This window comes from Strix uralensis, chromosome 12 (assembly GCF_047716275.1).
Source record: "Strix uralensis isolate ZFMK-TIS-50842 chromosome 12, bStrUra1, whole genome shotgun sequence".
NCBI classification, from domain to species: Eukaryota; Metazoa; Chordata; class Aves; order Strigiformes; family Strigidae; genus Strix; species Strix uralensis.
The window spans coordinates 15,886,124-15,912,768 of NC_133983.1; the positions used below are offsets into that span (position 1 = coordinate 15,886,124).

The following is a 26,645-nucleotide window of genomic DNA, read 5'->3' on the forward strand; positions in this document are numbered from 1 at the left end:
AAGTGTTGATGCTTCATCTTTTACTTTGATAAACACTCTCAGTAAATGAATATCCATAAAGGATAAAAGTTAAAACTGGATACTCCTCAAGACTTATGTTTACCATGGCAATACAAACTAAATTTGGTACAATTACATTTTTAAATTGATGATTGAAGTGTATTGCAGGTGGTCAAATAAAGTCATTTTTTATACCTGTGCTATTTATTTTTTACATATGACATTAATCAGGGCTGACATTAACAGATTCAGTCTTCACAGTTGGGTGGAAGTACATAAATGGACCCACACATCTGTTCTGCCTCTCATCTCTGCATGGGTTGGGGTTTTTTTTGAGTGCAGTGTACACACCATCCCAACCCACCCTCTTTCTTCTCTCAGAAACCATTATGACACTGATGCACCCTGGACATGACCATCTCTCTAACAACTCTTCCAATGTTGCAGCTTCCTGGACCCTCATGCAAGACCTTAAATGACATAGCCAGTCTCTAAATGTAAAAATCTATGTCAGCATTTTCTACCATTCTAACAGGAAAGTATTAAATCCTAAAAATGTCAGGTTTTACATACCTCATAAACATACCTTTTTACTCCAAATCATAACCTGGGACCCCACTATATGGTATTTTGTTGAGTAACTCCATCAAATGATAGATTTTTCTCTACAAATTCAAGCCACTTTACTGAGTGTTTTGGGAGAATATTTAAAATTATCAGAAATGCCAAATAGCAGTTACTCTACCTAATTATTTACCCCCAAGTTAAAACCTTAATTTGGTATGCTTTGTGACTCAAAACCAGGATTTGACCTGTTTATATAAACATCCAAGTGATTGATTCTTCTTTTCTCTTTTTTTTTTTTTTTTTTTTGTTCATTGCTCAAACCCTTAATGGGTTATATACTTAAATTGTGGGTTATTTGTGACTAGAGTTAATGACCTATTTCAATGACATGTGCCAATTGGTTTTATGGGTAATGATCCAAGTCCCTGCCTGGTGTAAGTGTCCCGATGTTTCTAGGGTGCTTGTGTAGCAACAAGAGCAATTATGGAGGGGGTGATAAATTAGATTGTTTTATTTTCCCATGGTTTTATTTTATCAATTTATTAATGCTGATGAAGTGGCAGAAAATGCTGATACAGATTTGTACATTTAGGATCAGGTTATGTTATCCGAACTCTGGAGTGGGTTGGGAAGGTCCTGGAATCAATGCTGCCTGAAGGACAAATGTTGGAGAGAGATTTATCCAGGAACAGTATTGCTCTCCTTTGGTGTCCCTGAATATGCAAGGAAAAACCTGTATGGGGTGTTTGGCGATGCTTTTCCTATTGAAGTTTGATGAGGGAAAGCCATTTTTTATTTGGTATGGAATCCCATACAAATTGGTACATATTCTCTGTTGTGTTAAATTTTAATAATCATTGCTGCTATATGTTCACACTCCAAATTGAAGCCATAGAAAGCAGTGGATTTATTTTTTAGTCAGCAGAGCAGAGAAGTCTTATCCAGTTCATTGTATATAATTTGCGGCTCCTGAATGGATGAGCAGAAACACTTCTGGATTCTACAGAGTTGAAGGTCATACCATGAGTCATATGAAAGAGAATTTTCCTTCCGTTTTTGTAATAACATTTCTGATATGAATGACAACCTTGATGTCACAACATTTTCTGCATTCTGAATTATTAGTTGTCTTTTTAACCCCACCCTGAACAGAGATACACAGATGTTGTGTAAAACATCAGTGAGGAGGTAATGTTATATAGATTAGCAATGTGTTTTAAGATTTCACAGATGACTTCTCAAAGCTCTTTATAACATAACATTCCTTCAGGGGATTTGAAAATGTAAAAAATTACTGTGTTTATTTGGAACTTACAAGTTAAATAAGTAAATATACAACTGGAGAGCAGACTGCATACTTAAGGCAAATTCCCTTTTTTTTTCCCACCAGGTGTGTACCAGATGTCAGTGTCGGAAGCCGCTGTCCCAGGAGAGGAAGTAGGAAGAGTGAAGGCCAAAGATCCAGACATTGGGGAAAATGGCTTAGTAGCTTACAGCATCATTGATGGAGATGGCATGGATATGTTTGAAATTACAACAGATTATGAGACTCAGGAAGGTGTTGTAAAGCTTAAGAAGGTAATACCTACTAATGTGTAGTATTCTTTGTTGCTGACAGAATATTTGGTAATAATGGATTACCACCTAAGCTAAAATATCAGTAAATGCAATTTCACTTAATTTGTTTCTAAAGCTGTGATTAACTCTTAATATTCCATTTCCCCATTAGCTGAATTGGAATGGAAGAAAATAACCAAGAAGAGTTACATAAACACTGTACAGTGGATTAATTGCCCAAACTAAATGAATTCATAATAAAAAGTCACGGTAAAATACAATGCCATTGGCTTCATTGTTAATGAAGTTTTGCCTAGTGCTGATAAGTAGCAGACATTCACTGTTGCTTTATGTTCGGTCTGAATAGCCTCATGCCCTATAGTTTGAATTCTTCAGCTGTGCATTGTCCACAATATTGTTCTGAAGGAGTCACAGGCTATGCGAAAAGCAGCAAAAATACTGAGGTGATTTCATATACAATCCATCAGTGTGATCTTTAAAAGTGTTACTAAATGAGTTTTAAATTACATATTACAAATCATAAATCTTATTCATTATTTAAGCATTATTATTGTGCCCTTTGTATCTTTACAGCTATTCATCTCTTTTTGAGATAATCAAAACTCAAAGGAGAAGGCCTGGGCAACTTAACTTCAAAGTTAGCCCTGCCCTGCACATCAGGGCTGTCTCTCAGGAAGAGACCCAGAGGTCTCCTCTGGTCAAAACTATCCTGTGGTTCAATTACTGTATCTGTTCTAGAGGTGGGAGTGTATATTTTAAGTATTTTAAGATGTGGGCAAACTGTCACACCACTCAGTATATGGTGTTAGCATACTTTGTGAATTGGGGTTGGCACCTGCATGATCATTTTGAGGCTACCAATACTGCAACATTGCAGCCATTTCATGTCAATGACAATGCAGATATGCTGTGACTGCTCAGGCTCCCAAAAAGACTGACCTCATAGGGCATTATTTCACCTCCCCTTTGTAAAGTGCTATGAGATCTATCGATGGAAAGAACTACAGAAATGAAAGCACTGCAAACCATCTTCATATTTCCCATACTAAAATAATTTAAATTCTCTGTGTCCTATCTCATGGTGCACCCAGTGGCAATTCAAGCCACATCCATATCTCTAAAGGAATGCCTGCCAGCTTGGGATAGACCAAACCTGGCATTTTATGGGAACCCCTTTCCTATCCATTGTTCTTTGTTGCTACCTGGAAGGCTGCATGAAGAAAAGGTTAATTTTCCCAGTAAAGATGATTTCATGAGTGATGCAGCAAGCAAAGAGCAAGACAAGGACTCTGTCACAATATTTTGAGTGCCTTCCTATGCTGCTCCATACATAGAATGTAGCTCCTTCCATTTGAGTCTTTATGTTTTTAAATATACACATTTCAGTCCAAGCTTGTTGACAGATGCTCACATTTGTTTTATGTCATTGAATACTAGGGACTGCTTATTGCTTTTACACTCTAGTTTTCCTAACTGTGGAATGCATTGTCTTCTTGTTTCTCAGCTCTTAGATTTTGAAACCAAAAAGTCCTACAGTCTGAAGGTAGAGGCAGCCAATGTACATATTGATCCTAAGTTCATCAGCAACGGGCCATTCAAGGACACAGTAACAGTGAAGATATCAGTGGAAGATGCTGATGAGCCACCCGTGTTTTTAAAGCCAAGTTATGTTTTTGAAGTACAAGAAAATGCAGCATCTGGTACCGTGGTTGGAAAAGTACATGCCAAAGACCCTGATGCTGCAAACAGTGCTATAAGGTATGCTTCATTAGAGCAGGCTGTTTCTTTCTAAGCATTAGCTTTCAGAATTTTTATGCAAGTTATGCAAGCACAGTAATATTCTAAATTCACCCAAAATATTAATAACTCTAACCATACAGCATTGTTTTTATGTCTTGTTCCATAAACTACTAGTTTCTCAAAGCCTGTATCACTAAGAAAGTGTGCCATAGCTATGTCTAACTAAAATATACTTAAGGACATCTGTGTGAGACTCTATTCTAAATTATATTTTCCATAAAATATCTTATGCTATTATCACAGCATGTTTTTTCTCAAAAGATAGAAGTCTATACAGTAGATTAGGGATTATGTTGGGTAATTGTTAAACCTTAATTCCTAACGACAAGCATATACACACACCTACCTTCTGCAGTTACACTGGGTAATCTTTGTTTATTTTTGTTTGTCATGTTCTCAGTGTAAATTAAATCATGAAACTCTGTTTTGTGGGTATAGTTAACATTTCGAAGAATTACAAGGTAAAGATACGAAATCCAGAGCTATATAAAGCTGTACAAATGTGTAGATAATGGGTATTTAATAATCTGGTATGATCAATTAACATTCTGAGTAATCCAAATAACAGAAGACTTAAAAGAACTTCATGGTTAATATGAACAGAAGAAAACATATATCTATCTCAGTAGATATTTTTATCATGTTTTATAAGAGAAAAAGATAAAGAATATTTTGGGACTTTAATATAAAGACTTCAAAGAACAATAATTTTCACTTATTACAAACATTCTGATGTAATATTTTTTCTAAATGTAGAAACCAACCAGGTGAATCTCCTTTTAAAAGAATGCATATCATCCCTTTGACAATGCTATTAAGGGTAACAATAAGTGTACTACTTACAATTATTTAAAAATAATAATGACATAGAACAAATTTGGATGCATGAAACTACTAAATCCTTCTTTTATCTAATTACTGACATTCAATCTTCTTTAGATATTCAATTGATCGTCACACTGACCTTGAAAGATATTTTGTTATTAATGCAGAAGATGGCAATATCAAGACAATAAAAGCTTTGGATAGGGAAGAAATTGCTTGGCATAATATTTCTGTCTTTGCTGTTGAAGTCCGTAAGTATTTCACTGAGGTATTTTATAATCAGTGGTATAAATTCTGTAGTCCTCTAATTGTCTGTTTGATAAGCTGCAATAAATCCCAATAGAAATACTTTAGCCTAGTACATTTTTACCTGGATACAACTGGGATTTTGTTTGTTTTGAGGGGTTTTCCTGCTTCTGTTCAATTTTGGTTTTGCTTACTCCCATAGACAAACAACACCAGGAGGCTAAAGTTCCAGTTGCAATTAAGGTCATTGATGTCAATGACAATGCTCCAAAATTTGCAGCAGCCTATGAAGCGTTTGTCTGTGAGAATGCTCGAAGCAATCAGGTATGTCTGTGCCCACCACCTTCCCTATGCATGAATTTATTTCTTCAGGGTGTTAGCCCAGTTTTGTGTTGGCAGCTCAAACGAGTGGTAATAAACAAATGCTTATTTTGAAATTTTGGCCAAAATACCTACAGCACTCAGAAAGGCACTTTGCTGTGTTTTTGTTTTGAACTGCTATCAACAGTTACGGATACAGTGCTTCATGCATTGAATATAACTGTCATTGACTAAGTATCCACCATCACATAGGCAACAAAGCTGGTTGGGAACAGCTTTCCCACTTGTGAGCCTGTTTTGGATATTACAGAAATACTCAGCATCTTATGGGAAGAATCACAGTGCAGTGCTTGTAGAGTTTAGCCTGCAGACTTACTCCTGAACAATCTGTGAGGAAGAGGGATTAGTATCATACAGAAATATGGCTCTAGTTAATGTAGCAGCTTGAAAAGGACATTGTGCTAACTCCCGCTGAGCTGCCAAATTTTCTGCAGAATTTTATTTAGTCTATTAAGTTATCGTTAACACATATTTGTATGTAAGAATGTATATATATAGGTGTATACTTTTACATCTATAATTCTGTGTTGGTTAAATATAAGAGCAAATAAAGATTGCCTGTTCTAGTTTTGAGTCTGCTCTGTGTAATTGCATACATTTGTTCAGGTATTTGGGGTGTTTATGCTATTTCAGAAGTCTTTGTATTCACACCATTTCTCAGAATGCTGTCTATATATGATGTATCTAGAGAAGGAACTGTTTGTTTACAGAGTACTTTTCTTTTACAGCAATTTATTACAATTAGTGCTGATGACAAGGATGAGTCGGCCAATGGACCAAGATTTATCTTCAGTTTACCACCTGAAATTATTCATAATCCAAATTTTACACTCAGAGACAACAGAGGTTTGTGTGAAGATTCTGTCTATACTAGGGTCCAAAGAAATGACAAAGTAAAACTAATGACCAACATAATGTCATGCAACAGCTTTTTCATTAACTTTGACAGAGTATCTGTTTTCCAGAGATTTAGGCAAGGAAGGCAGAAAAATATAGCTGAAATACAAGGGTGTTCTTGGAATAATGTAATACTTGTTAACTCAATTTCATTTTCTTGAATACATATTTTAAATTACATATTTATACCCTACATGAAAAATTCACTGCCATTTTATCTCCCAGGAAGAGGGTAAAAAACAGTGACAAAAACATTCACTAAATGTAATTGGCAGATCTTCCTGATTTAGAGAAAACTTACTTGCTAAACTGAAATTAGCTGAGGCAGGATAAATTGTTAGGTTGCTTGTATTTGTTCACCTTACTCTCCTTGCTAGTTTTTGTAAATTATAAATCACAAGAGACATGGACTAGATTCCTAATGGAGTAAAATCACTGCCATGCTAACCTTTTGTAGGAAATACAAATGTGGATTTCTGTTGTGAAACATACCCAGATTGGGTCTATCTTAGGATATAGGTAACCTGATACGTTTACCAATTTTCTGTTCATGAAATATAGTATAGCCTTGTGTTCAGATGGATGTTAAGGTGTAAGACAAAAAAAAAAAATAGACATAGGTGAGCATCAAAACTTATTTGATCATCTAACATAATAGCATCAGTGAACCTAACTTTCCAGAGGTTGAGGAAGACAGAGGGGGGTAAACAGAAAAAAGACAGCTTCAGCCATTATACATACTTATTCTATTTATTTAATGATAATCAATATGATATTTTCATTCAATGTTCATTTGTTATTTTCCTGTAAAGGGAAAAAATGCTTCAACTTCTAAGAAATTGGTTTTAATTAGCAAGCTGTAATTTTTGAAGGAAACTTGCCTGTTTTCTGAAAAGGAGAACGCAGTTGAACTGGTTTAAATAATGAATCCAAATGATTTCTTCTAGATTGCCAGAAGTACAAAAGGCAACATAATCCAGATACGTTATTTCAGTAAAAACTTTTTTCTCTCAAGTGTTATGTTGTGGCATATTTTATATCTCTATCAACATCTGAAGTGAGGGTAATTATCATCAGAGTTCCCAAACAAAATTTCTGTTATTCTTCAAGGATCAAAGTAATACTGTTGCCTAGTACTTGACACGTGTACATATATAAGCAATTCATAAAGGATCCAGTGAAGGGGATATATTTATTCTCTTTAAAGTAGTAAAACATAATTTTTGAAAAATTGATGTATGTATTTTTAGAAAGAAGTAAATAAAAATGTATTCTTTCCTTGAGACCCCGAGGCCAACTTTCTCTTTAAAAGATATTTTATGGTCACCATATCAAACTGAAAATGGATTATATTTTATAATCTAACAGAGGAAGCATAGGTCAGAATTGAGATGCTCTGATACAGCTGCAGGCAAGTGGTATTATGGTTCCTGACTCCAGCCAATTCCACTAATCCTTCATTTCCATATGCAGCAAAATCATTCTTTTTTTTAATGACAAAGTTAACCCAGATGAAAATGTTCTGTAATTGAAATTATGATGTCAGCTGAATGTAGTGACTGGACCTGACAGTACTGCAAAAGGTTATTTCAATAAGACAGTATTTAAGGATTGAATCTTCCTGTATAATTTTGTGTTTGGAAAATGAATAGTGTAATGAAATCCATCGATTTCAGTCCTGTCTTTCCCTCTTTTTTGTACAATCCTCAGTGCAGTGATGTTGTTAATTGAACTATTTCTGTGGGGTTTTTATAAGTAAGTTATGGTAGAGAGCCAAGTGAAAAAGTTAAAACTATGTACTTCTGTATAAAAAAACTTCTCAGAGTGTCTTACCATTTGCAAGTCATATAATTTACATGATCGTGTAAAGTTTTTTTTCAGTTGTAAATCTGAGCAGTCTCTTTACCATGCCACTGCTTTCAGAGGGAATTGCTAGTTTCAAAGAAAAATGGCTTTATTAACTGTGGAGAACAGTTAACAAAAACTCCAATGTTTGGGTCTATTACAGAACTTTAAAGTGAATACAGTCCTATAATTATCATTTAATAGAGTTTCTTTCTACCAACTCCTAAAAGTAATCACATATTGCAGTAATCCAAAAAACATAATCACATTCTACATCCTATTAATAGCCTACTGTGTTACCAAGTTTTTCAGCTGAGACTATCTTCCATAGAAAACATGAGATAATGGCTTATCACATGCTGTGATAAAACACTGAATTACTTTTGCACTGTTTACTTACATTATACCACGTAAATAAACAGCACTGTGTTTGCCCAGGCTCTGTTCAATTTTACTCCCATTGAAGTCAGAGCTTCAAAAGAGCAGTAGAGGCTCATGACACTTCACAGCAGAGAGACAGATTTTTGCAAATGGATTTCCTGTTTTTAATCCTGCTCTGTCCTAAACTGAAATGCCCTTTACTTGGGCCCACTCACTATGTGTGGAGGCCTGGCACATAGCCAACATTGCTGGAAGGATTGCAAGCACCTTGCTTTACCATGCTGCACAAGGATGAATTACACCACAGTGGAAAAAGCGAGGTGTAGTAATGTTCTCAAATACACAAGCTAGTGCTTTACAAAGACTGAAATTAAATTTGTGAGTCCACTAAAATCAGTGACTAAAATCCACTTTTTTAACAGACACATGTCCTCTGCCTCTCAATTTCACACCTTTTAACCAAGACCTTTTAAAACATATGAACAATGAAGTTATGGCATTTTGCCATGGATTATCCACAGCAATTGTCACTGCCTGGTAATGATTTTAGACATTTGGACCCCTGAAATTGTTTACGTTTCTTGCTGAATCAGCACTCGCATTCTGATATAGGTGATAATGTTCTTTGCGGTCAGTTTCTTTAATCTAGAAGCCTCCTTACACAATATATATGTTAACAAGCCCCCAAAAGCTAAGATATGTTTGCCCGTATGTAGAGGAGAAATTGGAAAATCATCAATAAGATTGCCAGAGAAAAAGATGAAAATCAAAGGTCAGGAAGATCACCATAAAGATCACCATAAAGTAATGCAATTTTAACTTCTAATTCTAAAGATTTCATGGAGAGTATAGGTAATCTTCACTTACAACACTTTTGGATATTGGATATCCCAGACAATAATAGCTGGAAAATGAGAGCATGTGTATTTTTCTGGATGGTGTTGAGATGGCTATTTTCTTCCTTCTGTCTTGTGTTAACCCCCATTGTGTTCGTTAAGACTGTCAGTCAAGTAGCTCCCATATGTGTTAAGTAATAGTTTTAAGCTGGTATTGACATTTAACTTCTGTTTCTTGGCTTAAAAAATGCCATTATACCTGGATTATAGTTATACTCCTGGGACTTGAAAATAATGAAAAAGCAAGGATGAGAATATTAGATAGGATTATATGTTATTTTTTATCTAGGTAAAAGAGGTTTTTTTCCTCTTATGGGATATTATATTTCTTCTAAATGTGAGAAGTGAACAAAAACAGAAAAAAGTTTAAAAAATGACCTTTTAGGGTTGATATATGGTAGTCCTTTTTAAACTTTAGCCAGGCATGTTGATTGAATTTTTCTTTTTTAAAAATTATATTAAACTAGAAATCACTTCAAGTTAAACCAGATAAATCAACCATTGGATCAAATTCAGCCTCAGTGTCACGTAATTGACTGCAATGGAATTGGCCAGTCTCTATAATAACTGAATAATTTGCCATTCTTTTCTTATTTCTAGTTAAGAATAGTATTTAAGCTGCCAAGATTCAATAAAAATACAATATAATATAATAAAAAATGTGTAGACAACAGACTAAATATACTAATATATGACATCGCCTATGTTTCCCTCCATATTGCCTTTGCAGCCTCTAGGCAGTTGTAGCTCAGACCACTACTAATGTTCATATTTTTTGCCACAATAATCTGTCCTATTGTGATCTTTCATTTAATAGAGCAGATCTTTGTTCTCATATTGAGGAAATGAATTATTAAATGCATTTTAGAGAACACTGTGGAATAGTTTTATTCTATATCAATATATATTAGTTCAAGTATTAGTTGATAGGTTAATAGATATTAGATGTTACATTTCTATTTATACCAAATTGTTACAAGCACATTAATTTAAATTCCTAAAACAGGACTCCTATCACACAGACACTGATATCACTAAGGTCCCTTAAAGAATTGTGCTACAAAGCATAGCTGGGCAATTGTTTCATGTAAACATTCAGGAGGTTGGAAAGACTCTGAAAAGAGATGAAGGGCACCTCCAAAAGCCACAAGTAAAACATAATCAGATCTTTATCAGCTTCTCTGTCCTTAGCAAATATGACCGTCATGTAAAGGAGAAGTTAACGAGCTGTTTTCTATCCAGATGTTATTTTTATGAGACTTCAGTATCAGAAAAACTACAGTTCTGTCATGCTGAGGTAACCACACTGGGCATCAGGTGTGGTGGGCCTGTCAGGAGATGTATAGATACGGGGAGATGAATTAATATGGCATGTAACAAACAGATCCTATCTAGGAGAGTCCTAAAAAATTTTCATCCTTTCTGGTGTGATCCGCAGAAGTTAACAGTGGGAGAGTCAAATAAGCAGGGCCCTCGTGCAAACATCCCTCTTATCCCATAAATTGACCTATGTCCACCAAATTTGGGGACAGTTTCAGACCTTGTCCTACATCAGGGGTACTGCCTGCAAGGGTGGTTAATATAAGGCAAGAATACTTCTCTTTTGGTATAATTTATTCACAAACTTTCATGGAAGTAGCAGTGATTAGATCATTAAGAGAGGTTTTATGATTTGAATTATTAAATCCTGGAATTTATGCTGACTCTTCAACAGGAAAATGATTAATCTTCTGCAGCACCCCAAGGCAATAGTAAAATGGGTACCATTGGAGGTGACTGGCCCTCCCTTAGTAGATAAAAGAACCATTCTTTTCTTTTCTTTTTCTTTCCATTATATAGTGAAAAATAAAGAACATGGCAAAACAAGAAAGGTTGTGTGAAGTAGATCCTCATCCTAAACTAGTTTTTGAAGGTCTGAAAAGCACGGATGTGATTGTTTCTTTTTATTTACTTCAGGATGTTTACAATTTTATAAACTTTGGTTCAGTGTGAGAACTGAGAAACAAGGAGCACAATAAAGAAATGCTGTTCGTGTTTCCTAGCCTTTGTCCGGCATGGCTGGGAGCAGGAAGCACTGTCCGTCTCATCCCAATATTTCATGTCACATACTTCACTTTCAAATGTTTTTGCCCCAGGAAGTGTGAAGGACTATTCAAAATGAACTTCTGTGCTGAGATGGCAGCTTGGTTTCCAACCCCTGCACCAGGAGGCCCATGGCAGGCAACCACTCAGTGAGAACAACTGGAAATAGTGTTAGAGCAATACATTAACTCTTCCTCATACGCACCTAATTCAAAATGTGCCCAGACATACTGTGCATATATGAGCAAGCTTTCCAAACTCTGGCTTTGGGTGAAAAACAGGTTCTGATAAAATACTGCTTACTTTAGAGTTTCTTACTGAAACAGGTCAACCCAAAGGCTCAAATCTGCTAATACATAGCAAATGTTGGCTTTCATTTTGGTGGGAGTCTCATTAACACAGGCCATTTTGGTACAGATTTCTGCCTTCCATTCCTGGAGGTCCGACACCAAAAACAATAAATCAGGGAGATTTGGTTTTTTCCCCTCCACTGAAGGCTTTAATTCTGGAAAGAGACTAGAGCAGCTCAAAGAGCAATACCAAGGCCCAGTCATTCTGGGAGGTAGTGAAGTGTTGTGAGTTTCCCAGAAAGTCTGTGGCGTGCTAAAAGGAAGTACTAACAGGGATTTTTTGTGTTCCTTGTGTTACCCTCATCATCCTAAAATTATTAAAATTGAGTGTGGTACTGTATGAATGAAACATAATACTGTAATTTCTCTTGGGTCATTAGGAAGGTGATATGTTGTACTGGTTTACTGTACAAATGATGTTAAGGCATCTGAAAATTCAGAGCTGTTGTAGCAAGATATATTTTTTCAATATTTGCTAAGAGAATGACTTTGTGGAAAAAAAATTATGACTATCTCTCTTCTTTAAACAGATAACACAGCAAGTGTTCTTGTTAGGCGTGAAGGATTTAGTCGCCAAAAGCAAGATTTATACCTTCTTCCTATTGTAATAAGTGATGGCGGACTCCCCCCTATGAGCAGCACCAACACCCTCACTATTCGGGTCTGCGGCTGTGACAGCAATGGCTCCTTGCTCTCCTGTAATGCCGAAGCCTACATCCTCAATGCTGGATTAAGCACCGGAGCTTTAATTGCCATTCTTGCTTGCATTGTGATTTTGTTAGGTAAAAAAGTTCTTTACTTATTACTCTTTTGTACTTGTTTGTGTTAAAAAATTAACCTTGTCTTCAGCTCCAAGATGGACATATGAATCTTAATTTCTTAGCTTTTATTTCTATAGGAGGTACTATTCTGCCTGGCTGAAATGCAATATATGATAACTGCAATAGCAAACACCAATGAATTTGTCTACGTGTGCTCAGAGAATGTCCTTTTGTGGCCTAATATCAGTTAATCAGGGACACTGTTTAAAGGAGGTCATGCAATACAGTTTTAAGTTTTGTGATCTTCCCTGGATGACAAGTTCCTTATTGAGGTCAGCCAGGATTAATGACTCCTGCCAGCTATTTCCCTCTAACTCCTCTTATGTTGAAGACAAATGAATGGCTCAGAAGATCTGCTTTTAAGAAAGTGCTGTAAAGCATTTCCTGATGATTTGAAAATATTTATATAAAATCTTCTAATTTGCCCATAGTAATTTATAGTCTTTCTTATATATTTTAAAGTTGTTTTATAGAAAGTTGAAATGAGAAGGAACACAACCACAAAGGCATGTGTTTTGGGGTGTTGCTTAAGAAAAAATCCGTTTTCATGGAAATGAAACAGGGAATTAGAGTTAAGCTTTGGGCATACCGGAGAGAGTAAAGATTAATCTTTTTTTTTGTGGCAGACATACATGCAGTTGGGCTACTCAAAGGCAGTGTCAGGTGTTCACACAACACTGGGGGCCCACAAATGCTGGAATTAATCTTGTAATAATGAGCAATTAGTAGGGCATTCAGCCCAAACAGAAACCCTCAGATCAGTATGTTCAATTCTGCATACAAACATCAATGCTCTTATCTAGCTAGGTATGCTAAAAATACAGATGTTAGCAAAAAATGCATGATGAACTGCAGCACAAAAGCTGTGACGTTTCAGTGAATGCAATAATCTATTTATAAAGGAGCCACTTTTTGCAAGTGAAGTCTAACTTGCTTTTTCTTTTTTTTTTTTTTTTTTTCCGTAGTCATTGTAGTGTTGTTTGTAACACTGAAAAGGCAGAAAAAAGAACCTCTGATTGTCTTTGAAGAAGAAGATGTCCGAGAGAACATTATTACTTATGATGATGAAGGTGGAGGCGAGGAAGATACTGAAGCTTTTGACATAGCTACTTTGCAGAACCCTGATGGCATCAATGGATTCATTCCTCGTAAAGACATAAAACCTGAGTATCAGTATATGCCAAGACCAGGGCTTCGGCCGGCTCCTAATAGCGTTGATGTTGATGATTTCATCAACACAAGAATACAAGAGGCTGATAACGATCCAACTGCTCCTCCTTATGACTCTATTCAGATCTATGGTTATGAAGGAAGAGGCTCAGTGGCTGGTTCACTTAGCTCATTAGAGTCAGCAACAACAGATTCTGATTTGGACTACGACTATCTACAAAATTGGGGACCTCGATTTAAGAAACTTGCAGACTTGTATGGCTCCAAAGACACTTTTGATGATGATTCTTAACAATAAAGTTTAAGATTTGGCCTTAAGAACTGTGTCTGATGTTCTGAAGAATCCAGAAGAAATGTAAGCAGGTATTTTTTTAAAAATCAAGAAAAATCTCATTTAAACATTTAAGTTTGACAGAGAGGATTCCTTTGATAAAAAAAGGACATAAAAGTGGTAAATACTGTGAAGTACCTTTTCCTACAAAAGGCAAATACAGAAGTTGGCTGCCAACTTCACTAAAGGAAAAAACCCACTTAAGAAATACAAAATATTTAAATGAAGGAAAATGCTAAAAGCAAACCTACAAATAAGGGAAATCTTTTGTGTATTATGAACATCTAAATCTTTTATGTCAAAGAAGCTTCCACAAATTAGAAAAGATAACAGTTCTGAGCTGTAATTTCGCCTTAAACTATGGACACTCTATATGGTAGTGCATTTTTAAACTTGAAATATATAATATTCAGCCAGCTTAAACCCATATGATGTATGTACAGTACAATGTACAATTATTATGTCTCTTGAGCATCAAACTTGTTACTGCTGATTCTTGTAAATCTTTTTGCTTATACTTTCATCTTGAACTAATACGTGCCAGATATAAAAACTCTGTCTTGTTGCAGTGGGAGGCGCCCTATTTCTATGTCATTTTTAATGTATCTATTTGTACAATTTTAAAATTCTTATTTTAGTATACATACAAGTATCAGTATTCTGACATGTAAGAAATGTTACAGCATCACACTTATATTTTATGAACATTGTACTGTTGCTTTAATATGTGCTTCAATATAAGAAGCAGACTTTGAAATAAACTGATTCTTTTTTAATTCTTGTTCTGGTTATTAAGCATATAAGGAAAAACATAGTGTTTCTAATGTCCCATTTATAGTTCTGACTAATTTACTACAATTGTGACCTTTTAATAGCCTTATTTATTATGTGTTTGTAGTTGGTTTGTTGCCTTGTTAAGTGATTATTTAAAAATCAAGTACATTTTACAAATGTTTTTTAGATTTAAAAAAATGTAGTGTCTGGTGAACATTTTGTACCCTCTCTATCTACAGCTTGTGGCTGCTCCCAGAACACAGTAATAATCTTCATATAATACTACTGTGTTTTCTGGATTAAATTAAGTGTAATACTTTTCAATATTTCCCATGTAATATGCATTTATCTTATATCTTAGAAATTCCAGAGGTTTCAGAAATGACTTTGTAAGTGGACGGGAGTACTCTGTACTTAAAATTTACTTCAGGCTTGTGAATTTCCATATCTGTGCTAAGCTTCTGCGGGTTCTAGAGACTTAAATCTGACCCAGTTTAGCTATAAGTTCCCTAAAGACTGTTCTACCTGACAATTACCTTACCTGAGTAGTAATTAAGATCCTGGCACTTACTTTTTTTTTTCTTTTGATTTTTTTTTTCATTTACTGCAGTAGAATAGCATTGTCTACTGATAGGAAGACATTTTAATTTGTGGTGACAGAAATACAGAGTGCTTTCAGAGTTGTTCTTTGTAATGTATGTTTTTAATCGAAAAATGACCTATAACTTTTTTTATATTAGTTCAGAATGAGCAAGGGATTGGAATATGTTCTGCGCATCAACATTTTCAGCGTCTGTGTACAGCTGTACTTCTGCTAAATTTAATATAGTTTGCTGTTTAGGGTCAGAGATCAGCAGCTGCAATATGGGAAGAGGCAATAAATAGAAATTATATACATTTTTCTACCGTTCATTTTACAGACCCTGTCCTTCATTTGCAGTCAGGTACCAAACTGCTTGATCTGAGAGGAAATCTGATTTGTTGGTGTATTGCTTTTCTGAAGACCCCCATATATGTAGTTAGATTAAAATTTAACTCGTTAAAATTATGAATGATGTTTCAGCTCTATATTCATAACATATTCACTTGTCCCATTATATCCCTATGTTTTATAAGGCAGAGTTTGCTAAATCAGCAGATTTGCTCTACAATGTTTATTGTGATATTTCACTTTATTATAGCTGTATGCATTCTATATAATTCTATAGTTTATTATTAACTCGGTTCAAATTTCTTTGGTGGTTGATTTTTCTCTGTTTATAATCCAAAGAATATTTTGCTAGATTTGCACATTTCTCCATTATAAATTTAAATAAACATTAAAAAATGAAATGAGTATCAATTTACAAATTAACAAATTGAAATAAAGTAAAAAAAAGTAATTTGTAGGACTCCATCCTCATTGATGCTATCTGGGTTTATTTCACTTTTGAGCAAATTTTAGAATTAATAACTGCATTTTCTACATTTTTGTGTTTAATTTTTAAGAAGGACATTGTCAACTACATTTTTTAATAGTTTTAAGTGCTTTGAGTTTTAGTCTCTATTGTTTGTAGCACTCTCGTAGATGCTTGGAAATAAATTTTCTTTCCCTGCTGGTTTTGTCCTTTTTCATTTGATTATTTTTTCCCTTCCCAGTGAATATGCAATTATCATAGTGCTTTATTAAGTTAGTCTTGCTAATCTCAGCCAACACTACCTCTGAAATGCTGGGAATTATACTCATTATGTATCATCTGCAGCACCCCAAATGAACAGTGTGTTTTGGCACAACAACAGGACATTTATTTGTGCTAAACTTCACAGCAGTGGTCGCTGGAGTCTCAGGTTTATAACCTGAGAGTGTAAAAACCAGCCCAGCGCAGCAGTACTGGGTTAGTCCTCGACACAAATCAGAGAAGACGGTGGGCTGGGGTTGTAGTTTGTCACAGTGCTCCCAAGGATCTGAGCAACTCGGGAAGGGATTTACTTGCACGAGTTACTTTAGAGTAGTCTCTCTCTCTCTTTCTGACTGAGCTCAGGGAAGGACTGAGCCTCACATTCATGGAAGGCAACTGAAAGATTAATTACAACTTCAGTGGGTTTGAAGACAAACCTTAATTAAAAGGAGGATCACCACGACTGAGCCAGGTAAGGTAAGGGACAATAGCAAGTGCGGATGATGTTTTGTCCTCTTTTTTCCCTCTTGTTTGTCCTGCCTGAGACATCACTGGGGGGTGAGGGGGGAAACACACAACAAAATCTCTCCAAATACCCTCAGCAACAGAGAGTGCGACGTTACCAGGAGTGTTGTTCATTTTGTGAGCTGAGTACGTGTATGTGCTCCTGTTGGCAAAAATATGCAGCTCCTTGTCTAGCTGCTTATCACCAGAAGAACTTTCATCTGAGCAAGCTTGACATGCCCCCAATCTCACATATATCCACAATGCATTAGTACACGATTTCTCTCATCACCGTCAAGAAGCAATTAGGTATGCAAGTTTGGTGCTGGTTGCTAAGGGAACTCAAAATTTACACTGATATGGAAGGGGAGGGTTTGGGATTTTTTAGATTGCCTCTGTCATGTTCTTGCCATTATATCAAGCAGTTTTTGATACTGTGTCAAGGGGTACAAGCTTGCAAGCTTACCACCAACATTTATGTGATCTTGTGCAAGATGATGCCTCGGAAACTGATACGACCACAGATGAAAAAAGCTTTTAAATAATTTGCATGTTTTCTTGGCTTCATATTGTTGTCTGACTGACAAACTGAAATGCTGAATTTTACCATGTTGGTGGTGATAAGCTTACAGAAAAAGTGAAGAATAGGAATTTAAATCAGGCTCACAAAGACAACCTTAGCTCTCTGGGATTTAAAAGCTTAGAATTCTTTTATGTCTTCCCCATCCAGCAGAATTCTTAGAATTACGTGTTTTTATTGAAAGGCTCAGTAAACAAAAATCGAGGTAGACCCTGTGCAGGTTTCCACTTTGGTGACTGATTGAAATATTGAGCTACTGTAACCAAAGCTGAACAATCAGCACCAGAATCACATTCTGTATTAAAAAAAACCCAGAACCCAAATTGAGGGAGAGAGAAGAAAAAGGAATGGCTTGTGAAGGGGAATGAGTGAGCTTGTCAGAATTAGCTAGATGCAGGTCTCTGGAGCTTTGCTATTGTTTTCATTAATTTGAACTGAGACTGGGGATCAACCAGTTTGAGCCAGTTCCATGCCCAGGCATGCTAGTGAACAAGTTTTCCATTATTTAATATCACTAATCTCAGCATTTGATAAGGAAGGCTGTTTCAAATCCTTGACTGACTGAGCTGGGCTGGCTTCAAATACCCGAGTCACAAGAAAAACAGTTTTAACCAGCTTTGAACCATAGTCATAGATTCATAGTCATTTGAAAAACATACTTGTAGCTCTGCACAGTCTGGGCCTTGCCCGCTCACCAACTTTAGCTCTGTATTTGTTACTGCCTCCCTTAGTAACTGCAAACCCTGCTTCCAAAATTAGGTCTTCTGCCTTCTAGCAGCAGAGGAAGTGCAAAAGCTACGACCTCACATGCAGATAGCAGCTGTGCCATGTACGACATGGTAACTTCATGTGTGCATATGCGCAATGGACTTTGCCAATGTTCAGGGGCAAGTGCTTACCTGTGGCGGGGTTTCTGCAGAGTACAGGGAGCATTTCAGGTTTCTCAGTGGAAAGAAAGAGAACACAGATACCCAAACAGGGAGAGACTTGTTTAGACTGTGTGTGACTCTAAGACCTCTTTCCAGGTCAGAGAAGTATCATTTTCAAGAGTCTTTCAGACTTTCCACTGAAGCTAATTTGTGTTCTACAAATAATTAAATATTAACTGGGGCAGGGAACTGAACCTGAAATGATCAAAGTTCTGTGAGTTCTCTAACTGCCAAACTCAAAACCTGATTCTTATTTTTCCTTCTGTTCTTCGTACTTGTTTAGTCCATTTACAGTAGCTTATAACTGCATCAAGAACAGCAACAGCTGAAACACCAGCCAGATGGGTGGGTGAAGCAATCCCATGGCTGGGGGGGAATCTGCTTTGGAATGGCAACTTCGGAGTGTCAAATTCACAGCTGGTAGTGATGGGGAATAAAACATCATCTTCTACCCCATACTGCCAGGAGGTAAGAAGGAATAGACACATCTCTTGTTTTCTGGATTTCTTTTTCCTTTTATGTTTGTAAAATGAAGACCAATACCTAATTGCTTATCTAAGTCTAGGAGAAGACTTTTGGTTTATCTTGAGTCCTCTTGGCTAAGACTGTTTGCTAGACTCTTGATTACAGGAGTGTTCTTTTAAAATAAATCAACATAAAAGCTTAATAGTTAGACCTTTAACAGGTTTAAAAACTAGAAAGAGAAAAAAACCCTTGCTTTGTAGTTTTTTTAAAGCTATCCCCTGAATTTTAAGACATGCCTAGCATTTTTGGTGGTTAGTGAAAGAGACAGGCTTGTGACTGCTTTGGACTGAGGTTACCAATTGCTTTCCTTTTTTAATTTTTTTTAAACAAGTGAAACATGTTTGTTTTAATTGACCAAATCCATATGCTGTTCTTCAGGCCTTTCTGCAAGTGAAGGGTTTATTTTGTTGTTGTTGTCCTCTTTTCCAACCTAAATCATTCCATGAGTCCATGACTCACTACTTTGGCTGCCAAGGCAAATTTCCTCCAGCTCTATCACCAGCAGGTCTTACAGACATACCACTCCTCTCACAGAGCTGCTTTATAAATATGAAGCGCTTCTGTATTGTTCTTTGTGATATATGGAGGACTTAAGGGAGCCAGGGGGGTGGATATTTTTTTTGTTTTAGAGCTGTGATGCTTTCAGATCCACAACTACAGAACTGGCTTTCCATGTTCACATGCTGTGCTCAGTGCCCTGTCTCCGGGTGGTAAGGAGCAATTTTTCAGGGAGTAATAAACTCCCTCGTACTTGGCAGTGCATCTTTAGGAAGCCCCATTGTTCCCCTGCTGCCAAAGATGGCCTTCCTTCCAGGAGACTGTTCTCCCTGCTGCAGCCCAAGCTCATATTTTCTTTCTTCTTATTAGCACACTGAAGAAAGTCATCATTAATCAAATGCAGGCACATTTAGCAAAGTTCAATGTGTATGAAAAATTTATGTCAACCTTTAGGCTCTATGACAGCCCCAAGGCTTCACTTAATAAGTTCTGTAATGACTTACTGTTAATGGCTGATTCACATTATCTCTTTGAGGTCTATTGGGCCTTTCAGTAACATTTTCTGTTATTGATTATGGAGCTCTTGTATGTTACCCAGACATATAAGCAAAACTGTTGTTTACATTCTTTGCTTTCTACAAAGGAAAGTTAGATGCATTAAACTGTAAAAACTCATAGAACATAATTTTCTCTTTTGTTAATTTATGTGGCTCTAGTATAGTGCAATAGTGAATGAAAGAGTAGCTATCTGGGGGTCTGGCAGAACCCTTTGGAAATTACTAGAAATTTGACTCACCGTGTCCATTGATTTAGCAGAAATCGACACTTCAAAACTCATCATCATCCAACTATCTATCACTGTTGCTAACAGTCTCAGAAGAGGTCAAAGACAAAATGGCTAACTGCCCTAGGTTCTGCACTTTTGGTCTCTAATCATATTTAATCTCAGACATTTAATTACTTTCAGAACTTTATCTGGGGAAAAAAATTCCAAGGGAAAGGTTTCTGACAACTGAGCACTGCCTATTTCTGTGGCTTTACACAATGCTCCAGCAAATGCTTTTCACTAAACAAAATCTCTCAAGATTGTTCAGTACTCATAATTGTATTATTTTCTAAAGCCTAGATCTTATATACACTTACTATTTAGCACAATGTTTACTACTGTGAATAAATGGTAGCACTCATAATAGTAAGTATAATGAGGTAACACTACTGTAATCTAAGTGCTCCCACACTACTGGAAGCTAATATCTTGTGCTGTGTTGAAACATCATTAAATGAAAGAATATGAACACTTTATGTGCCTACACATAGTGCTACTGCACTGCAGACTACTCTGAAGTGCCCAGTGTCATGTAAAATTCCTTTCATGGAGAAAAATTCCTCCAATAACACCAAGCATCTCACTAAGAACTGCTAAAATGGCATATTTTTTTGTCATGGCCACCCAAAGAGAACTGATTGTATGTTTCATTCATGTAAGTAACAATATGCAACTGTAGTAAAGGGAAGAAAATAGAAGAGGAAAATAAATAAAGCCATAGACTTGCTTTAAAACATTTTGAAAAGGCAAGAAGAAACCAACAGGAATTCATTGTAGTGAGAGATACTGTAAATCACCAGCAAGGTCAGCACCTGCTATTGAGCCACTATAACATGTAGAACAAAACAGAAGAAGTCTTTCTTTCTTGTTGCTCCCCTCCTCCCCTTTCCCATCACAGCTGCAAAACTAAACTTGCTTCAAGTGCAGAGGTGCAAGGTCAGAAACCATCTTACTGAACACACAACCACACCAGCACCTAGAACATAGGTACAAGGCATTTTTTTGAGGTGCCCAATGGTGCATTGTAAAACCACCTAATACTAACTGGATTAATCTGTAAATACCAGCCATGGCTTTTGCATTACCAGCTTCATGTTTCTGATGTTGGACCAGCAGCTTGGTGGTGGAAGAAGTGGACAAGCACATTCAGAAATCTGCTGGCTGCTTTTCAAGTGAGATCACAGTATAAACAAGCTACTTATCACCAAACTCTTTCCAGAATTAAAAGCTGTGCACAACCCTGAATATTCCAAGGAGACTATTGCTGGTAAACTGCTCTCAGATAGCAGATAATCAGAAACTTTAGCAAAAAAGCTTTGCTATTAACTCTGCTTCAAAACAGGGCATCTGTACTTGACTGTAATAAAAAACTAGTTCAAAACGTCTGCATGATAATAACAGACCACAGTTTTAATGAGAGTTGGGAAAAAAGAAAGACTAGAATTTCTGAATGTTTATTTGCCCTTGGTGGATTATGAGATAATATGAAAGTCCCTGCTTTTTTTAGCATGGAGGTCAGTATGGAGTTGTACTAATAAAAGAGCATTAGACTCCCACGGCACCTATAAAATCTGGAACCTAAACTAACCCTTCTAGTGCAGTGCACAAAGCCACATGCCAGCGATTCATTGCAGAAATGGCCCCTTCCCATCACATGTACATGAGGTGAGCCAAATTTCAGTAACAGTCAGCTGTTCTGTTTATTTGGCACTATGGAGGTTACTGTAATAATCTTCTCTGAGAGCCTGGACTATGTCCTTTCTTGTGACCTCCTCCGTAAGCCTCAGGCATTGTCATTCTTTGCTACCAATTTGTGTTGGCTGCAGAGTCTAAGGGCAAAATTTATGAGATATTCCCGGGACTCACAAGCTGGAATAGTCACCGACGGACAAGCTGGAATAGTCACTGATGGACAAGACATTCAGGGCTCCCTGCCCAGCATAGGGGGCACCTGGGCTGTCTTGGGAGCAATGTAGGTGTGACAACTGCAGAGCTGCATCTGCCGAGAGGACAATGTGCTGTGACCAAACCACCAAAAAAACCACCACCCCTCCAGCCAGAAAAACACTTTTCAGTTTGGGGAGTCAGGAAACTGATGAAGAGAAGCTTTTCTAGGAAGGCCACCTGCATATAAAGGCCAGGCAACAGAAGAGGTGCTGAAGCAAAGGCAGCAGGGGAAGGAGGAGGAGCTCACCTTAATCCATCCTAGTCTCCTGGCGCTTACTTTACTATTTGTCTTGAAAACTGTTTCAGGGAAGCGTGAGAGGATAAAAGATTCAGGCAAGCTGTTTTATGGCTGATTGGTACAATGTCGTATAGGGAGAGAAATAGAAGTCTACAAGACAAACAAGATAACCTGAGCACATATGAAGTTATAAAATGGACTCAGTTCTCAGTGCTCACCTCAGCTTCCATTCTCCATCACCACTTTGGTTGCTTTGCCTTGACAGAGACCCAACATCAAAGCACAGACAGGGAGACAGATCAATGTGGAGAAAAGGTTTGCTTTTATGCTAGAAGAAAGAGGGTTGCTCTGAGGCCTGGCAGATGGGAACAGCTCCATTCAGGAGGCTCCGCAGTTGAGGGTGCGACATTTTTGAAGAATCTAGACTGTCTGCTGACTTCAAATGTAAACTTGCAGCTCTTAAAAATACCTTTCTCTCATAACCCCATTGATCCTTAAGAATAGTGACAGACCCCTAGAAAACGTTCATCCGTTCTCTGCTGAGTTCCTTTCCAATCGTGTTGTGCTCTGGGACTCCACTGCTGGTTTAGCACATCTCTGCTGACATAGCAGTGGGGGAGTCAGGTCAGAGCAGTGCTACAAAGCATGATGTATCCTTCAAGGGCTTTGCTCAGAAAGCTTCCTTGTTCACAGCTGAATTGCAGTGAAGTGGGATGTCCAGCAAGTAAAAGATTGTTGCACTTAATGTGCTAAATTAAGAGTTACTTATCTGCCAAAGAGTTTCCATCTCTCTTTCTCAGAAATTTCAGAATTAGTCATTGGCTGTAATTTTGAATCCCATCATCATTTAAACTCAGAAGATTGTTTGCATTGCTCTATTAGATCTGATTTCTGACAAATGAAGTCCTCCTCTCTGAGGTTCTCCAAGCAGAGATCAGCATGCTTGTTTTCATTCATGCTACTCACAGGAAAGGTTACATGCTTGATTTGGTTCGTGTTTTTTTGCTGTTGTTTTCCCTGAAAGATTATATTTTCTTTCTCGATCTCTTTTAGATTACATTTAAAATGTGTTCTGGTTGCCACCCCGAGTACTCCATTAATATCCTTGCCACAAGCATCCAGAAGTCAGTATATTACTCTCCGTTAAGAAAATTTATGGTGTGGGTTTAATTTGTTTCAGTTAAAGATCAGTGTTGTCATGGAGGAATATAATATCACTCTCACCAGTTTAATGAATAAATAGGGTAAATATGAAATAATTTCTCACTTCTGCAGGTCCTTCTGGTTCACTTGTAGAAACTATAAGGAGCACAGAGACTGCCTAAGAAATTAAGCCAAAGTTTGTAAAGTTTAAGGCCCATATTCATCAGAAATAAGGTCAGAGGAATCACTAGAATTACACTAGGGAGAAAGGTGGCCATATGCAAATTTAATGCAGAATAGTCTCACCCTGCCAAAGAAAAGAGAAGAAAAAACACAGGGGGTTTTAGGGGCTGCCAGTGCATATTATTCAACTTTCATTAACTCTCTTAAGAGCAAGCCAGAGAATTGAATTTGGATTCTTGCTGCAATGCTAAACTGCAGCCCATCTGTTTTTCATCCCCAACAATGGATAGGCCAAAATTTATGCAAAAAAATTTTGCTCTAGGATTTGAAGGCTTAAATAGCAGTTACCTCAAAATCTGGTGTATCTCCCCTCTTTCAGCAAGGCATTTTAGAAGAACGTTTTGTGTTCAGGCTTCTTACGACTCTGTTTGAACACTGCTTGAAATGATTCAGGAGTTTTGCTTGACAAACGGTTGCTGTGATCCAAGGCCCATATGGCTTGTTTTGGAGTGTGTAAAGGTCATTGCTTCTGTTAATACAACTAGTACAAATACTTCCCTGCCATCTGACGATGTTCCTCCTTATTCAGATTGGCAGCCATTTCTCCCCCACAATCTGGAATTTCCTTTCAACGTGGGTTGTTGAAGTGGAGATGATAACAGTTTTAAAATCAAAGGTTGAATGCTTCTGTTGAGTTATACTTGGAACCTACCATGTTCTGTACAGTGAGAACATCCCATATGGAAAGGACATATGTGTTGGATACAATAATACATAAATAGTGGATACAATCTTATATAACCCTTATATTCTTATAGCTGTTACATATACTTCTGTAATGAGACAGGTGAAATAGATGACTTTGATACTGATATTTAAGTCCATATGTTGAAAGCTTACACGATAAATAGCGAGTTTTAAAGACAGCTTTAGTTGTTCACTATTTTTCAAACATTTGCTTTGACATAAGACACCCTTGAAAACCCTGTTGAAATGTCCTTACACAATAACACTGTAGACAGCACTGTAACTTCACATTATGATAGCCAACCTGGACAGACACACACACACACAAACTCACACATTCATAAATTGTCAAATATAAACTATTTAGACTAATTTTTTTTTTTCCTGGATTAGTGTTTTTTTTTTAAAAAAGTTAAGTTTTTAGAGGAACAGAGTAGGTGAAAATTTTCAGTGAAAATGTTAGAGCTAAGATTAAAAGAATCCTGACAACAGTTTTTGTTATGAAATTTCATCATTTCTAAGATTTGGAGCCAGGATGTGGAAACTGGCAAGCGAATAACCATGTCGTCACTGATTTACACTTAGCTCTCCTTAAGAAAACCCATCCAAATGTAAAAAATGTATAAGCTTCAGAGGGGGGGGGGGAAAAAACCCAAATCTCAGTTTGCAGATGGTCAGTGAAGACCTGTTAGTACTTGGCAGCTAAATTCTCTAAAGTGTCTGAGCAGAAAATTTTCTGATCCTCTCCTTGACCTCCCCAGGCTCAGCATCAGACTCCATGGATGAGCTTGAGCTGCCTATAAGGATGGTTAAAACAGGATGTGGGAGGGGTCAACATAATGACATTTCTGTTTATTTTAAAGGTGTTTAAACAAGTTTTCTTAAGAAATTCTAGTCATTTTATGAACCTTCATTACTCAGTTTCAGAAGTCAGGGAACAACGACAGTACATTTCATGCTCACAGTAAGTTAGCTGCAATAATTTTTTTTCTTCATGACCACTGTATTACCTTACAGAACTTTCCAGAAATTGTGGGAATATTTGTTTTTCCTCTAGTGACCAAGACACTAGAAGTAGTTTTGCTGGAATAATTTTTTAAACCTTATTCTTCAATTTTTCATCTTTTTCTGTCAGTACCTATAAAGCATTTACATTGCTTTGTGAGAACCTTTTGGGGAGGAGGTCTGGGGAAATATGTTATTCTCTTAACATATGTTCCCTGGAAATTAATCACCTATCAGATGAAGAACCTAATGGTTTGTGGCCATGCAGTTATTACAGTCACATTAAGTACTGAAATGTAGCTGTCTTTTTTCAATGGTACTCCAACAGCCAACGCAAGTCTTACAAAAGAAATCCACATGCTTATTCTATGCTTTTTCATATCTCTGATTAAAAATTAGCTGAGTGTTTTAACTGAGCTGTGTGTCAATTGTATCTAAAAGAAGCATTTAAAAGACTTCACAGCTCTGTTGATGCCTAGTGCGGGCATCGAAAGGACCTTAAATATGAAGTGTCCCCTTTTTCAAAGCATTTCCCGAGATCCTCCCTGTAAAAGGATTTGTGCTCCATGAACCTATTTGAAAGTTTCCATCTTCTTGTGAAACTAAGCAATTTTTTTGTTCTCTTATTTGTTTGTTTTCTATCTAAATAATTGAAAATGCTGTGACTCAAACTGTGTGGAAAAAAAATCCTACAGTGAATTTCAATGTCCAGAGCCAGACTATTAAAGAATAGACTAACACTACAGAATGGGAATATTTTAACCAGCATGAACACTGGAAACTGAAATCTAGCTTGCTGCACTCCACCCAGGAATGAGAGCACTTCTTCTCACCCAACAAGTGATTCCTTGATCAAGAGATTTACAGCTTTACAGCCCTAAGAAGCAAAAAACCTGATTACTTCATAAGCTCTTAGAA

At 36.8% G+C, this 26,645-nt stretch overlaps 1 protein-coding gene across 3 annotated transcripts in view; it reads left to right on the forward strand.

Annotated features, from left to right (window-relative positions):
* Positions 1–16,541, forward strand: part of CDH11 (cadherin 11) — an 83,685-nt gene extending 67,144 nt beyond the window's left edge. For all 3 annotated transcript variants that reach the window (XM_074881620.1, XM_074881619.1, XM_074881621.1), the window contains 7 exons: positions 1,958–2,145; positions 3,650–3,903; positions 4,885–5,021; positions 5,219–5,340; positions 6,126–6,243; positions 12,379–12,630; positions 13,635–16,541. In XM_074881620.1, the coding sequence (XP_074737721.1) occupies positions 1,958–2,145; positions 3,650–3,903; positions 4,885–5,021; positions 5,219–5,340; positions 6,126–6,243; positions 12,379–12,630; positions 13,635–14,131 (1,568 nt within the window). In that variant the 3' untranslated portion in view covers positions 14,132–16,541. The remainder of the gene's footprint in view (positions 1–1,957; positions 2,146–3,649; positions 3,904–4,884; positions 5,022–5,218; positions 5,341–6,125; positions 6,244–12,378; positions 12,631–13,634) is intronic.
* Positions 16,542–26,645: the final 10,104 nt, after the last annotated feature.